Genomic DNA, 16,734 nt, shown 5'->3' with positions numbered 1-16,734 from the left:
ATTTGCATACAGACATTGTCTAATTAACTTCACTTACTTGCCATGTAGGTAGATGTGGGTGAGTAGGGTTGAGATAAGACAGGGTTTTTGGAAATTCACACAAAGTACTAAAAAGTAATGAAAAGTTCGATTTTATGCCAAAAGTGATTATTTTATTTTTGTAGAATCTTCAAATTTCGCATGTTGGTCACTACTAACGCGAGTCCTAAGACAAGTTGGGGTTTTTTTTGGAATTTCTTACTGGGTGAGAGAAAAAACTGCAACCAACTTCAGACTGCTGTCATTTCTTAACCACTCTTCCGACCGCTTTTAAAATTATTCAAGTGACAGTTCATTATATTGTTTACAAGCGTACAAAAGCATTTTAGTGGGAATTTTCCAGAAAAAAAGTTGTTCGTGATGGAATTCAAGCGTGATAGTGTGATTTCTTTATGTTTGGCTGGAAAACCACAAGTGGCTTTCGTTAGAGCACGCCATCATTTAAATGTGAATAAGTATTTTGAGTCTCGTACCATCGCTCGTTATCGTGATACTGGTAGCTTAGCCCGACGTCAAGGAAGAGGACGGAAGAAAACAGCAACATTAGCTGAAATGGTTCGAAAAGTAAGAGGAGACGAAAACTGCGTCGCAGTGGCCAAAAACTGGCTCGTGAGCTGAATATATCGCAATATTCCATTCTGCAAATATTGAAAAATGAAATCGGGGTAAAGCCATTGAAATTCCAAAAAGTGCAAGAACTTACATCGCAACAGAAAGAAGAACTAAAGAGTTGCTTTGCTTGACCGAAAGTGTTGAACTGCCGAATTTGGGTTTCTACGATGAGAAAACATTCGTGGTTCAGTAGTTTGTATACAAACAAAATGATCGTGTTTACTTGCCAAAGAGGTCAGCTGAAAATGTTCACCTTCGTTTGGCCACCAGAAATTAAGCGCCGGCTATGGTGATGATGTGGGCCGCCATAACAGCAGATGGTCAATCTCCGCTCGTATTAATCGACCGTAATATAAGAATAAATGCCGAATATTATCTCGAAAATTTTGGAAAACAAGGCTGGCACTAAAAAATACCAAAGTGTCGATCACATCAAGCAAGCGCTTCGCCGGGAATGGCCCAAAATACCCCAGAGCAACATTCGGGCCGTTTGAAGGCTATTATTCGTTTCAAATGTGACCAATTCGAACAAATCTAAACCTTTTCTAAGATTTGATGCCATTTCCGAATTTTTTTGCTTTCATTTAATACAATTGTTTTTTCCGATCTAGATGAAATTTTGCACAAATCATTCGTTTTGACCCAAGGACGAACCCTATTGAAATTGGAGATAATTGGTAGAAATTTAGAAATAGCTCCCATATTTGTCTTCGTCCGATTTGCCTTTTATTGTGCTCTTAACGTGTAATATCAGCCCGAATAGTACGGAATTTGCACATACGACCAAATTAGGCCTGAAAATATTCATTCCAAATTTAATCGAAATCGGTTCAGATATAGCTATAGCTCCCATATGTATTGTTCATCCGATTTGTTATATTTGTTCTCCACAGCCGTATTAAGCACTCTGTAACAACGATCTTCGGAGAAATATATCAAATTCAGCTTATAAATACCTTTGCCCGATTTTAACGAGATCGGTTCAGATTTTGATATAACTCCCCTATTTATCTTCGTCCGTTTTTCTTTTCATTGTGTGTCAAACCTGTAATATCAACTCAAATTGTATGGAATTTGCTCTTACATCCAAATTGAGCCTAGAAACAGGTATGTCAAATTTGGTGAAAATCGGTCCAGAAATAGCTATTGATTCCAAATATATTGTTCATCCGATTTATAATATTTGTTCTCCACAGACATAATATGCCCTCCGTAACAACGATATTCGAGGAAATATATCAGAAATACCTTTGCCAAATTATATGGAGATGGGATCAAATTTGGATATAGCTCCCATATATATCTTTATCCGATATCGAGTTAACTGTGCACCAAATGGTTAATAAAAGCCCGAATTTTAAAGGCACAAATGTCTCGGCAAATTTAATAGAAATCTATTCAGAGGAGGATATTCCTCTAATATATTGGTTACTTTAGACTTTAGATGGACTTTAACTATAATCATAGTTGGTATAATTTAATAATAAAACAAGTATAGAACAAGTAAGCAAAGGCTATAGTCGTGCGGGGCCGACCATGTGATACCCTACAACATTACAATATGTTAAAAGCACTCGATATCCAAGTCCATTTTGGAAGATTTCGCTTTTGAAATTTTGTCATGGAGCACTGCCCAGATATTGCCCTTGCCATTTTGACCAGGGACATTTGCGCACTCCGTCCTGCTGTTAGTTTTTGTGGTCCATTTTACAGCTAAATATAATCCAATGGGCATCCAAAAAGCTAGAATTTTTCCCTATCCTTAACTCTCTTCTCAGGCATGTCGATTGGCTTCAATTGTGTGATCAGTAATTTTTTCTGTTTTGGTTCAAGAAGCCGTTCTGCATCTACAAATTTAGACCCATCTATATGATTTGCTTATCTACGATATTTGGCTATATTCATCAACAAAATCATCATAAAAAAGCCAGGAGTTCGTCTTTTGTGTACATCGGATATCGCCTGTAAGTAATGTTGGCATTTTTTTTAACACAAAAGTAGTGGTCCATTCTATCCGCTGTCCTTTGGCTTCTATTTGCAACCTTATAACGGCTGCAAAATCAGGAACATTTTTAGTGGTTGATCCATTTCAACTCCTAAATATATTGCGGTCATCTTTGAAAAAAATTCTGAGCCTAACCCTACCCTTGTGAAAATTTTTGTGAAGATCGGACGATAATTGCAATATAACCCCAACCCGTGTTGTAAGGTGAAAAAAATTTACAAAATGTACATTTCAATATTATAAGTCAAATTGAAAAAATCGCATGCGATAAAAATATGAAAAAATAAAAAATGTCACAAAATACTACAAAATCTATAATAACACCATTATTGACCCATTTTGTTATATTTTGTTCTCTTATGCTAAGAGGGCATTCTAAATTGACAAAATTTGTCAAAATCGGTCCAGCCATTCTTGAGATATAAGCTTTTTAGCTAACATCCCCTTCCTCTGTACATATACATTGTACATATTTCGCTATATAAATCCGATATATTTACTATCGGCATCTACGTAACGGTCAGGATTGACCTGTTCGTCTATTTGTGATTTCGCCGGCATAAAAAATATTCGCGGTTTAATGGAAATTTTGACTTTTATTTATCACAAATGCTATGGTCTATTTCAGCCACTAAATGTTACCCGATGACCATCAAAATTGGGATGCTTCTGCCCAGCCCAAAGCTCTAGCCCCATGCTAACTTTCGCTTCGATTGGTCTATACTTGTGACCTGTGCAACTGCAAAATCAGGAAATTTTCCAGATTTTGGTCCATTTCAACTCCTAGATATTATGCGATAATCTCCAAAAGAAATAGGGTACTATTCTGACATTAACCCCACCTACATTTTAAATTTCGTGAAGATCGAGCCATAATTGCGACCTGTAGAGTGATTACAAATTAAAATGGACAGACGCACAGACGGACGGACGGACATACATAGCTAGATCGAATCAGCTCGGCGAGATAGGAAGATCCATATATACTTTCCTATGTGGGAAACCAATATTTCGTGGTGTTACATAATTTTTGGCCCAATCAAACTTATAATACCCCCAACACATAGTGTAAATAAACATTGAGTTCGGATGGGGCGAATTTTTAATACCCTCCACCTTAGGGTAGAAGAAAAATTAGAACCCATTATGACCCACAAATACCAATTTTTAGACATATTCGTAGGAAAATGTGGCAAAAGTTATCAAAATATCGAATATCGGGAGGTACCGCTATATAGGAGCTATACAAAAGCGTGAACATACACATACAATGTTTCGCCAACGGAGCTAGAACCCATTAGGAAACACAAATATCAATTTTTAGACAAATCCGCGAAGAAATGTGGCAAAAATCATCAAAATACCAAAAATCGGGAGGTACCGTTATATGGGAGGTATACCAAAACGTGACCCTATACATACAATATTTCGCAACACGAACTAGGACCCATTATGACCTATAAATACCAATTTTTATACAAATCCGTGAAAAATGTGGCAAAAATCATCAAAATACAAAATATTGGGAGGTACCGTTATATGGGGACTATACCAAAACATGGACCGATATATCTCATTTTCAATACCAACCATCCTAGACACAACACAAATTGTTGTGCTAAATTTTGACGCTCTACGTCAAAAAATGTGGGCTGTTTCGTGATTTCAACAGACAGACGGACAGACATACCGACGGTCATCGTTAAATCCACTTAGAATTTTATGCTGATTATGAATATATAAACTTGATGGGGTCTACGACGAATATTTAGGGATGTTACAAACGGAATGACAAAGTTAATATACCCTACTTTCCAAGGTGGAGGATATAAAAAAAATTTTATTTGTTTTTTGAAGTTCTACTTAATATACAAAGTGTTGTTGGTTATCATAAAGTCGGCTACGCCCGACTTTAAGCCTTTCTTTAGTGTTTTTTTATGCGGGAGGTACTGTAATGAGTGGGACGATTTTGCTTATTATACCCTCCACCTTGGAAAGGAGGGTATATTAACATTGTCATTCCGTTTGTAACATCCTTAAATATTCGTCTTAGACCCCATAAAGTATATATTTTCATAATCAGCATAAAATTCTAAGTCGATTTAACGATGTCCGTCTGTCTGTCTGTCTGTCTGTCTGTCTGTCTGTCCGTCTGTCTGTTGAAATCAAGATACAGCCCACATTATTTGACGTAGAGCGCCAAAATTTAGCAGAGCTATTTGCATTGTGTCTAGGATGGTTGGTATTGAAAATGAGATATATCGGTCCACGTTCCGGTATAGTCCCCATATAACGGTACCTCCCAATATTCGGTATTTTGATGATTTTTGCCACATTTTTCCACGGATTTGTCTAAAAATTGGTATTTGTGGGTCATAATGGTTTCCAGCTCCGGTGGCGAAACATTGCATGTATGGGTCCATGATTTGGTATAGCCCCCATATAACGGTACCTCCCGATATTCGGTAATTTGATGATTTTTGCAACATTTTTTCACGGATTTGTCTGAAAATTGGTATTTGTTGGTCATAATGGGTTCCAGCTCCGGTTGCGAAACATTGCATGTATAGGTCCATGATTTGGTATAGCCCCCATATAATGGTACCTCCCGATATTCGGTATTTTGATGGTTTTTGCCACATTTTTTCACTGATTTGTCTAAAAATTGGTATTTGTGGGTCATAATGGGTCCTAGTTCGTGTGGCGAAACATTGTAATTTTAGACCACGTTTTGGTGTAGCCCCCATATAACGGTACCTCCCCATAATCGGCATTTTAATGGTTTTGCCACATTTCTTCTAATGTTTCTTTTACCCTAAGGTGGAGGGTATTAAAAGTTTGGCCCGGTCGAACTTAATGTTTCTTTACTTGTTAGCATTAGCTAAATTTGATAAAAATTATATACCAAATTTTGACATAATCAGATACCACTTGGCACTGCTTTGTAGCGTTCTGCAAATGTCTTACCATTTTTGCAATTGCAATTGAGAGTAGTGATGACAAAACTCACTTCGCATTGTATTAAACACAAAGCATACATACATAAGTTTATATTATACAATTTTATAATTAATTAATATAATTTCATCATATTCATATTCCGTAATCCCGAAAAAAACTAGTTCCGAAAAAAAAACTAGTTCACATTTAGTGGCATTATTTCTGTTAAATAATGAACGCAAATATTCTCCCATAAAATTTATTATACAACCAAATTTATTTCGACTTTCAGCAATACAATTAAAATAATTTAAATCGTTTTCCACTAATTTAGCAGCGATACCAAGAAAATCTATCCAAAAAACCCAACAATTTATTTATTAATATTGTATTTTACACAAACACACACACACACAATTGTAACAAACATTTGTCCGTTTCCACGACCGAATAAAAACTCCACCTGAATAATGTTGGTTACAAAACAGCTTGCATTGATCTTCATACCGTGTTTTTTTTTTCGTTCGCCAAATATTGTTACCAATTGAAATGTTTTGAGAACTCAACGCACTGGACTTCGTCGTTGGCTTCGTTGCTACATTGTTTGAGGTGGAAAAAAAGTAAAAGTGTTTTGGTTTTATTTTCAAACTATGCACTTTAGTTTGTCAATTTTCGGGGTTAGGTGGAACGCAAAACAAAGTGGTGCTACGGCCGGCCACAGAGGATGACGAATAAAACTTCTCACTCTGTGTGTCGTTTGATGTCGCAGCTGCAACAAAATTTTAAAAACACACACCTCTAGAAAAGTAGGCCTACTGAGAGATGCCATGACTGGTCATGGTGTTGCTGCAAGATTTTATAGATTTTTCATAAGTTTTTTTTTTTTTTTTTTTTCGTTTTGTTTTCATTTTTATAGAAACCTAAACGAACAGCTAGTCACAATATTTCGGCTATAAATACTATTGGCAACTGGAACAAGAAACCCAAAGTCCACCTAGCTTTGTTAGCATAAAGAACTCGAGAGTGTGTTTCCAAAACCAAGCAACGAATTTTTTAAATCCCTTTCAATAAAATGTTGAAGTTTGTAAGTAAAAAACGTATCGACAAAGGATGTGTGAATAGAAATAAAAAATCTTAAAATAATTTAAAAAGGATGTGAAAAACAGAATGAGAATAAATTCTGAGAGTCCTTGGAAAAACTATTGACCAATAATGAGAATGTGTGTAAAACAAAAAAAATCCTTATAAAGGATTTGAAATGCAAAAAAAAAAATAAATTAACAGAAGAAAAGAAAACAAGTAAAAAAGCAGCTAAGTTCGGCAGGGACGAACTTTTTATGCCCTACACCATTCAGAAGAAACTTAAAAAATTTAAAAACAAATTCCGTAGAAAAATTCTGCTCAATTGAAAACCGATATATGGCGGCTATACGAAGACATGGTCCTGCATAAGTTATTTTATGTCATAGGCTGTAGTAACGGTTTCGAACCTTATATACGAAATTTGAAACAATTCCAGTGAATAATGTCGCAAAAATAACGAAAATACCGAATATCTGGGGGCACTGTTATATGGGTGCTGTACTAAAACGTGGTAACGTTTAGACAATTTTCTTCGAAGGTAAAGTACTCAGAGGCATACCCTTGTGTGGATTTTAAAACAATTCTATTGAAATTTTTGGCTGAAATCAAAAAAATATCGAATATCGGGAGGTACCGTTATATGAACTATACGATATAGTAGACCAATATAGACAATTCTTGTCAAGGAATAAAGCACTCACAAGGAACTCCTTGTGTGGATTTTGAAACAATTCCGTTGAAATTTTGGCTGAAATCATAAAAATACCGAATATCGGGGGGTAGCGTTACATGGGACCATTCGATATCGTAGACCTTATGGCCCATCTTCGAACTTGACCTGCCTGCAGACAAAAGACTGATCTGTTCAAAATTGTAGCTTTCTATCTAAATTCGTTTTGACTGTAGCGTGATTACAACAGACGGACGGACAGAGCTAAATCGTCTTAGAATTTTACGCTGATCAAGAATATATCTACTTTGTTGGGTCTAAAATTATTATTTCGATGAGTTACAAACGAAATGACGAACTTAGTATACCGTCCATACTATGTATGGTGGAGGGTATAAAAAGAAATCTGTTCGTTACATTTTATTATGGAGCAGCTGAGAAAAATACATTTGAATAAAAACCTTCAAGAAAAGGACAGAAGTCGTTCGAGGCCTACACCAACTTGTATATTTAGCAGAGCTACCTGCAACAAATACACCTTTATATTGTGAATTTGTGACGAAGTAAAATATTTCAAACCGGGTTTTTATTGAATTCATATAATTACCTTTGAGCGGCTGAAATTCACAATCAGATGGAGCTAAACCTCCGTCAAGGTTTTTGAATGCTATATGTTGCTTCTCATACCAATTATCATTGACATAGGATGCATACTATGACTTCGTACCAAACGTATAAAATCAGCCCAAATAGTATTGAATTTTGCAAATACGACCAAATTAGGCCGGAAAATAAATCGGCCACATATAGCTCCCATATGCATATATTCTTTATCCGATTTATTATTTTGGTCCTCCGTAGCCGTAGTATGCCTTCTGTAACAACGCTATTTTGGGAAGTATTTTAAATACAGCTCCAAAATAACTTTGCTAAATTTTTGTCGAGATCGGTTCAGATTTGGATATAGCTTCCATATATATCTTCCTCCGATATTCTTTTTATTGTGCATCAAACGTATAATATTATCCCAAATAGGAACTTACTACCAAATTGAGCCTAGAAACAAGTGTGGTGAAAATCGGTTCAGATATTGCTATAGCTCCCATATATAAAATGCATCCGATTTGTTATATGTGTTCTCCACAGCCGTAATACGTAATTCGGGGAAATATATCAAATACCGCTAAGAAATATCTTTGCCAAATTTTATCGAGATCGGTTCAGATTTGGATATAGCTCCCATATATGTCATTATCCAACTTTTCAAGTTAATTGTGCACCAAATGGAACTGAAAAGGCACAAGTGTTTCGGCATAATTTAGTAGAAGTTGATTCAGAGAAATATACTCCTCTCGCCTGCCCGACTTTAAGACTTTCTTTGCTGGTTTCATTTGGATTTTTATACCCTCCACCATAGTATGGAGGGTATAATAAGTTTGTCATTCCATTTGTAACACCTCGAAATATACATTTTAGACCCAACAAAGTATATATATTCTTCATCAGCTTAAAATTCTATGTCGATTTATCAATGTCCGTCCGTCAGTCCGTCACTCTAGCTTCCGAACGAAATGAAGTAAGTTGATAAAATTTTACTCAAATGTGTACTATATCTGCAGGACTTTTGGTATTGAAAATGGGCTATGTATGTCCACGTCTTCGTATAGCCCCCATATAACGGTACCTCTCGATATGCGGTATTTCGATGATTCTAGCCACATTTTTACCGGAATTGTTTCAAAATTAATATTTAAAGTTCGTAATAGATGCTACGGCTTAAGACAGAAAATGGGCCATGCAGGTCCACGTCTTCGTAGAGTCCCCATAGAACGACTTCCCCCCGATATTCGGTATTTTGATGATTTTAGCGACATTATTTACAGGAACTATTTCAAATTTGGCATTTGAAGTTCGTAATGAATACTACAGCCTATGACATAAAATTGTCTGTGCAGGTCCACGTCTTCGTATGGCCCCCATATAACGGTACCCCCCGATATTTGGTATTTTCATGATTTTAGCGACATTATTTACCGGAATTGTTTCAAATTTTTTATTTGAAGTTCGTAATGGATGCTACAGCCCATGACAGAAAATTTTCTGTGCAGGTCTACGCCTTTGTATACGGCTACATTAGGCTACATTTTCAAGATTTGAACAGAATTTTTAACGGATTTTATTTTTTTGAAAATTGTTCAATTTGTTCCAAATGTTGGAGAGTATTCAAAGTTCGGCCCGGCCGAACTTACAGCTTTTTTACTTGTTTTCACATATATCCGATATTATGTGTATAGATTTATATTTTTGATAATTATCAAAGACTAGTAATTTTCAATGAATTGTCGAAAAATATAGTTGATTTCTTGTAATCCTATTCCTAATGCATAGAAGTTCGATGTTAAAAACATTCACTCTAAAACGTAGTATTTCCTTAGACCGCATCGCAGACACAAGAGCTTTTATCAATGGAAGACCCCAATGATAAGCGAACTTTTAGAAGACCTTCAAGGTACTTTTTAATTTTCAAAAGATTTCCTATTTATGGGATATCTGTAAAAATACTTTATTTCATAGAGGCGTTGAAAAGTACTTTCTCTATAGAAGAATTCTATTATGTTTATAGCAGATAAGTAAATCTCATTTGTCTTTAGAAGGCCAGCAATGAAACCTTCTCTTCCAGATGAAATGGAAATAGAATTCGGTCCATAACTTTTGCCTTTATGCAACCTGGAAAATCGACAGCTTTACAGAGGGTTTGGAAAAGAACTCGTACTGATAGAAAAATATTAATTACAAATACGGTTGTGCTAGGGTCTGCAATAGCTTTTATATCAATAGAAATCGAGATATGAATTTAAGATTTACAAAGTTCAGCTTGGTCAATTTCAAAGATGGACAATAAACCGCGGTCCATATTTTAATTTAGCCATTATATTAAGCACTGCTCGATTTTAGACAAATTAACATCTGCAATTCTAGATCAACCCCATTTCCAACAGGCTTAGCTATAATATCGAGTTTTCATTGACTACGCCAACTTCATACCAAAAAAGTTCGCTTTGATTAGACCACACATAATGGAGGCACCTGATTTATGTTATTATAGAGTTTTGCCGTAATTTCAAATTTAATTGCGAACCTATTCTCAGATAAGCTATAATTGAGATTTTTTGTCTTAAAAAAAGTTCCGTAAAATGTTCTGTATATTTGTAAATTTTCCGTAAATTTGTAATAAAATCGTGAATTAATATTTATTTATATTCATCTCCAGGTCATTGTAACCCTTGCACTTGTGGCCAGTGCCGCCGCAACACCCGGTTACTTGGGTGGCCTTGACCATGGTTATTTAGGCGGTCATGCACTAGCTGCTGCTCCAGCCATTTCTTATGCTGCACCAGCCTACACGAAGATTGCAGCAGCCCCTGCAATCTCCTATGCTGCTCCGGCGTACACAAAAATTGCCGCTGCTCCAGCTATTTCCTATGCCGCTCCGGCCATAACTAAATACGCTGCCGCCCCTGCCATTTCATATGCAGCTCCTGCAATAACCAAATATGCTGCCGCCCCAGCAATCTCGTATGCTGCACCCGCCATTGCTCATGCTCCGGCAATTTCATATGCTGCCCCAGCTATAACTAAATATGCCGCAGCTCCTGCTATCTCATATGCTGCACCAGCCATCACCAAGATTGCGGCTGCTCCTGCCATTTCCTATGCTGCCCCAGTTGCTAAATTGGGTTATGCACCAGCACCCGCTTTGGGTTTGGGCTATGGTCATGGTTTGGGTTATGGTCATGGCTTGGGTTATGGTGGTTTGGGTTATGGCCATGGTTGGTAAGGTGTTTTCTGAGGGATGGAAATGGACTTGAAGCAGTTACAATGACATGTTGTAACTGTTTGAAGTTAAGAGATGTTTTCATCTGAATATTTTTATTTTTTCCATTTTGTTTGTTTTGTTGTAAAGAAAATAGTCCTCGATTTTTGTTTGTAAAAAAGAAATACTAATAAAAAATGTGATTAAAAAATTGGCATAGTTTTTTAAGTTATTGTGTATAATGTTTGTAGAAGTCGTAGAAAAATAGCCACCTATCCATAGAAGACCTTATGAAGGTTTCATATCTTTAAAAGACCTCCAATTAAAAGAAGACCTCCTATTTGTATGTCTCGTATGTGTAGAAGAGCTTCATAAGGAAGATTACCTTCAGGTCCCCTATTTATGGAAGATCTTCAGAATGTCTCATATCTATAGTAGACGTTTAGGAGGTCTCACATCAATAGTAGACCTTCAAAACCATCTTTAGAAGACCTACGGAACGTTTCTTATCTATAGCAGACTTTAAGAGATCTCCTATCTTTGAAGACCATCAGAAGGTATCCTATTTATAAAAGACCTCCTAGAATCTGGAGAAGACCTTAAGAAGGTATCCTATCTATAGAATACATTCAGAAGGTATCCTATTTATAAAATACCTCCTATTTATAGAAAAACTTCATAAGGTAGATGAACTTCAGAAGGTCCCCTTTAGAAGGTCCTCCATAACCTTCTAAAGGTCTCCTATCTATAGAAGACCTTCAGAAGGTCTCCCATCTTTAGAAGACCTACAGAATTTCACCTATCTATAGTAGACCTCAATAAGGTCTCCTACCTATAGTAGACCAATCAAACGTTTCCTATCTATAGTAGACCTTCAAAATGTGTCCTATCTATTGAAGACCATCAGAAGGTCTCCTATCTAAAAAAGACCTCATATTAATAGAAAAACTTCATAAGGCAGATGACCTTCAGAATGTCCCTTTTTATGGAAGACCTTCAGAAAATCTCCTTACTACAGAAAATCTCCTATCTGGAGATAACGTTTAGAAAGTCTCCTATCTATAGAAGAACTCCACAATGTATCCCCTCTATAAAGTCCTCCTATAGAAAAATTCATAAGGTAGATGACCTTCAGAATGTCCCCTATTTATGGAAGACCTTCAAAATGTTTCCTATTTATAGAAGACCTTCAGAAGATCTCCTTTCCATAGAAGGCTTCCAGAAGGACTCCTTTCTATAGAGGACCTTCAGAAGGCCTTCAGAACCCTTCAGACCTTTAAATGTTGTTCTGTCTCCAGAAGATCTTTAATCTATCGGAGCCCATACCGAGTTCTTTAATATTAGGTTTTAACAGTTATTTTTTATTTGCAAAACAAATATTACATTTTTTAATTATTAACAATTTTAAGATCAAAACTTTTTAAATATTTTTTTTTACATATGCAATTAATAATATTTTGAAATATATGTTTATAATAATTGAATACTTATATTATTTAGTTATTAAAAAAAATAAAAACAATTTGAAATCACATTCTACCAACCGCCAAATGAGACAGAATAATAGCCAGCTCCGCCATTTGAATAGCCGGCTTTAATGCCACCGCCATAACCACCTTCTCCGCCGCCCCCACCTCCACCTCCATAGCCTCCTTTGCCGAAGCCAAAACCACCATAACCGCCTTCTCCGCCACCACCACCGCCGCCGCCTTTGCCGCCACCACCACCTGCGTAACCACCATAACCTCCTTTACCAAAGCCGAAGCCTCCATAGCCGCCTTCTCCAACGCCGCCACCACCTCCTCCTTTGCCACCACCGCCACCTCCATAGCCTCCTTTGCCGAAGCCAAAACCACCATAACCGCCTTCTCCTCCACCACCACCGCCGCCTTTACCTCCGCCACCACCAGCATAGCCACCGTAACCTCCTTTACCGAAACCACCATAACCACCTTCTCCACCGCCGCCACCACCACCACCATAGCCTCCTTTACCAAAGCCGAAGCCTCCATAACCTCCTTCGCCACCTCCTCCACCACCTTTACCGCCGCCATAGCCTCCTTCGCCACCGCCGCCACCTCCACCTCCTTTACCGCCACCACCACCAGCGTAGCCACCATAACCTCCTTTACCAAAACCTCCATAGCCACCTTCTCCGCCTCCACCTCCGCCACCTTTACCGCCGCCTCCTCCAGCGTAGCCACCATAACCTCCTTTACCGAAACCGAAGCCACCATAGTAACCGCCTTTGCCACCACCTCCTCCTCCACCACCACCACCTTCTCCTCCACCATAACCGCCTTCGCCTCCACCTCCGCCTCCACCACCTTTACCACCACCTCCGCCGCCTCCATAACCGCCTTCGCCACCACCTCCATATCCTCCTTCTCCACCGCCTCCATAGCCACCGTATATCACTTTGATCACAGGTTCTGCTTTGGCATATATGACCTTCTCCACAACCGGAGCAGCTATGAGACCATAACCCCCCTCACCACCTCCCCCATGTCCACCATATCCGCCAATAATTCCGGCCAGAGATGGATGAGAGCAGCAAATCAAAGTCAGAAGAACAACCTTAAAGTTTAAAAACATTTAATTATTATTTTTTTTAAATGCAGTTTAAATTTTGCAGATAGAGGTATAAGAACTTGTGTAGATCCATGAAGAATTAAAAATTTAATATGGGCTTATTAATGAATTACAATAACCGAAATGTAATATATTTCCGAAATTTTGTATTTTCCACTCACCGACTTAATCATCTTTTCACTGCGATCGTCTCAAAATAATATCGGGATTTTTTTTTCAAACTTAAAAATTGATCTCCGATTGATTGATTTTCTTTTTGTTTATTGTTCGACTAGTAAGCGATCTGAACGACATCTAATATGACAAATGATATGTCAAACTGTTTTTATATTGACAGACCATTTTTTCTATTTTTTGCAAGTCAAACAATTCCATGGGAACTGCAATTTCTTTTTGTCGTTTTTGTTTTGCAGGAATGCCTTCGTGTGTATAACGACATATCGGACAAAATAATTAACAAAATAAAAATGCATACCAACAAAGACGAGAGAGAGAGAAAAAAACGCAAAAAAATGCCACAATTAAAACCCATTAAGACCCGCTTCAGTGAAATCCAGATTAATGACCAGCTGTGACCAGAAAAGGATTTGCTCCTATGCTCATTGTTATTGCCAGTCTATTTAGTTTGGATGATTTACTTTTTCAGTCGCAGTTAATAAGATGTGGTTGGTGGCTTCATTTGTGTGGTGTTACGCTGCTCACAATTAATTAGGTTGCCACCAGCAACCGGTGGTAGGTAATTAAAATTTCATGAACAAATTTAAGAGGAGAAAGTGTGTCGGGAAATCGGAAAAAAGGAAATTGCGGAAGCCTAGTTTTTTTTTGCTGGAATATTATGTCAGTAGGGGATAATGACATTTCTTGTAGAAAATAATATGTGTTATAGAAATAGTTTAGAATTTTTGGCTATACGTGGAAGATGATATTTTAGTAAGTAAGAGGTTTCTATTCATAGCCAAAACCCCTAAACATTGCTATCAAATTTCTGTAGTTCGGAAATCTTCTTGATTATAATTAACGAATCTCGCTAAATATTGCTAAACATAATGGGATTGCTTAAAAATCATTTAAATATCTATGTTCGTTTTCTAGTTTTCGATTGTTAAACCAAAGCATCATCAAAGGTCAGGAACGCTTTTCCGTCACTTTGCCGGGAAGGTTCATTCTGCACTAAAAGTAATCGCTAATGATTGGAAATTTTAGTATTATTGACACAAAAAAATATTCAAAAGAAGGAATAAAGCGACTAAGTTCGGCCGTAGTAAAACAGCAACTAAGTTCGGCTTCTAAACGTCCTCTACCATTTGAAAGGAACTAAAAAAAAAAATTAATAAAAAATGTCGTCAAAAAAAACCCTTATGTGAAAACCTCTATATGATGGCCACACGAAGACGGATACCTATCTACGCAATGTTTCAATATAGGCTGTAATATCCATAAGCAACTACAGATGCGAACTTTAAAACAATTCCGTTGAATAATATCGCTTATATCATAAATATACCGAATAAAGGGAGGTACTGTTATATACGAAGACGAGGATCCGGTCAATAATGTCTTTTAAAATTCGGAATAACATTAGGTATATTTTTACATAGACGTGAACCTGCATACGCAATTTTTAGTCAAAAGCTGTATTACTCATTACGAAATTTGAAACAATTCCGGAGATTAATATCTCTCAAGTCGGGAGGTATCTTTATATGATTTTGGTTTTTATAATTTTGTTTTTATAATAATTTTTGTGTCGAAATTCGTAGAACTCATTATGACTTTAAATACGAAATTTGAAACAATTCCGATTTATAATGTCTCTAATACCATAAAAATACGGAATATTGGAAGGTATAGTTTTATAGAGGCTATGCCAAAAAGTGGACCTGCATAAGTAATTTTTTGTCATAGGTAGTAGTACCCATTTACTTCTTCTAATATGAAATTTGAAACAATTCCGGTCAAAAATGTCTCTAAAATAATTAAAATTCGAAATAACAGGAGGTGTATTTTTACGAAGACGTGAACCTGCATACGCAATTTTCGGTCATAGGCTGTAGTACTCATTACGAAATTTGAAACAATTCCAGTAAATAATGTCTCTAAAATCATTAAAATTCCGAAAGTCGGGAGGTATCGTTATTTGGTGGCTATACGAAAACGCAATTTTTGTGTCATAGTCCATAGAACTCATTACGACTTTAAATTCGAAATTTGAAACAATTCCGATCTATAATGTATTTAATACCATAAAAATATAGAATATTGGAAGATACATTTATACAGGTGCTATACGAAGGCGTGGACCTGCATAAAAAATTTTATGTCACATGTTGTAGTACCCATTAAGATCTTCTAATATGAAATTTGAAACAATTCCCGTCTAAAATCTCAATAAAATAATCAAAATACCTAATTTTGAGAGGAACCCATATTTAGGGGTTTTACGAAAACGGGGGCCGATATGACCCATTTACGAATATAACTTGCTCACTGGTAAAATACACATGTGTACAAAAATCTCAATTCCTTCGAAAAATAGCGTGATTACAACAGAAAGACAGACGGACATCACTTAATCGATTTAGAATTTTACGATGATCAAGAATATATATACTTTGTTGGGTAAGGAATGACGATGTTGATATACCCTCAATAGTATGGAGGATGGTTTAAAAGCCATGCTAAATTCATTGTCGATTGGTCTAAAATTTTTAACTGTAGAGCGATTGCAAATTCGAAAAAAATAATTCCTAAGAGAAATATAGGTTACCATTCTCACTTCAGAATCGGCTCATAATTGCGATCTATGTTATGAACACACATAGCTTGATCTAGTCTACGTCAAGATATGATGGTCTGTATTTTATGTGGAGGGCCTAGAACTAATTTTTCGGGATATCACAATTTTTGGATCCAATCAAAACTATAACATCCTCTCCACATGAAATATTAGATTTGAGAAACTTAGTTTTATTCTTGTCT

General features: G+C 36.6%; 2 protein-coding genes across 2 annotated transcripts; one reads left to right on the top strand and one right to left on the bottom strand.

The window, feature by feature from the left end:
- Nucleotides 1-10,543: 10,543 nt before the first annotated feature.
- On the top strand, nucleotides 10,544-11,187 carry LOC101892921 (cuticle protein 16.5-like). Its single transcript, XM_005188634.4, has 2 exons — nucleotides 10,544-10,558; nucleotides 10,621-11,187. The coding sequence occupies exons 1-2, from the start codon at nucleotides 10,544-10,546 to the stop codon at nucleotides 11,185-11,187; spliced, it is 582 nt and encodes a 193-aa protein (XP_005188691.1).
- Nucleotides 11,188-12,699: 1,512 nt separating this feature from the next.
- Nucleotides 12,700-13,928, bottom strand: LOC131804051 (uncharacterized). The gene is made up of 2 exons (XM_059126323.1): nucleotides 13,917-13,928; nucleotides 12,700-13,740 (listed from the first exon to the last, which is right to left on the bottom strand). The coding sequence occupies exons 1-2, from the start codon at nucleotides 13,926-13,928 to the stop codon at nucleotides 12,700-12,702; spliced, it is 1,053 nt and encodes a 350-aa protein (XP_058982306.1).
- Between the last annotated feature and the right edge of the window lie 2,806 nt (nucleotides 13,929-16,734).

This window comes from Musca domestica, unplaced genomic scaffold (assembly GCF_030504385.1).
Source record: "Musca domestica strain aabys unplaced genomic scaffold, Musca_domestica.polishedcontigs.V.1.1 38, whole genome shotgun sequence".
NCBI classification, from domain to species: Eukaryota; Metazoa; Arthropoda; class Insecta; order Diptera; family Muscidae; genus Musca; species Musca domestica.
This window is presented reverse-complemented; position numbering and strand designations above follow the sequence as displayed.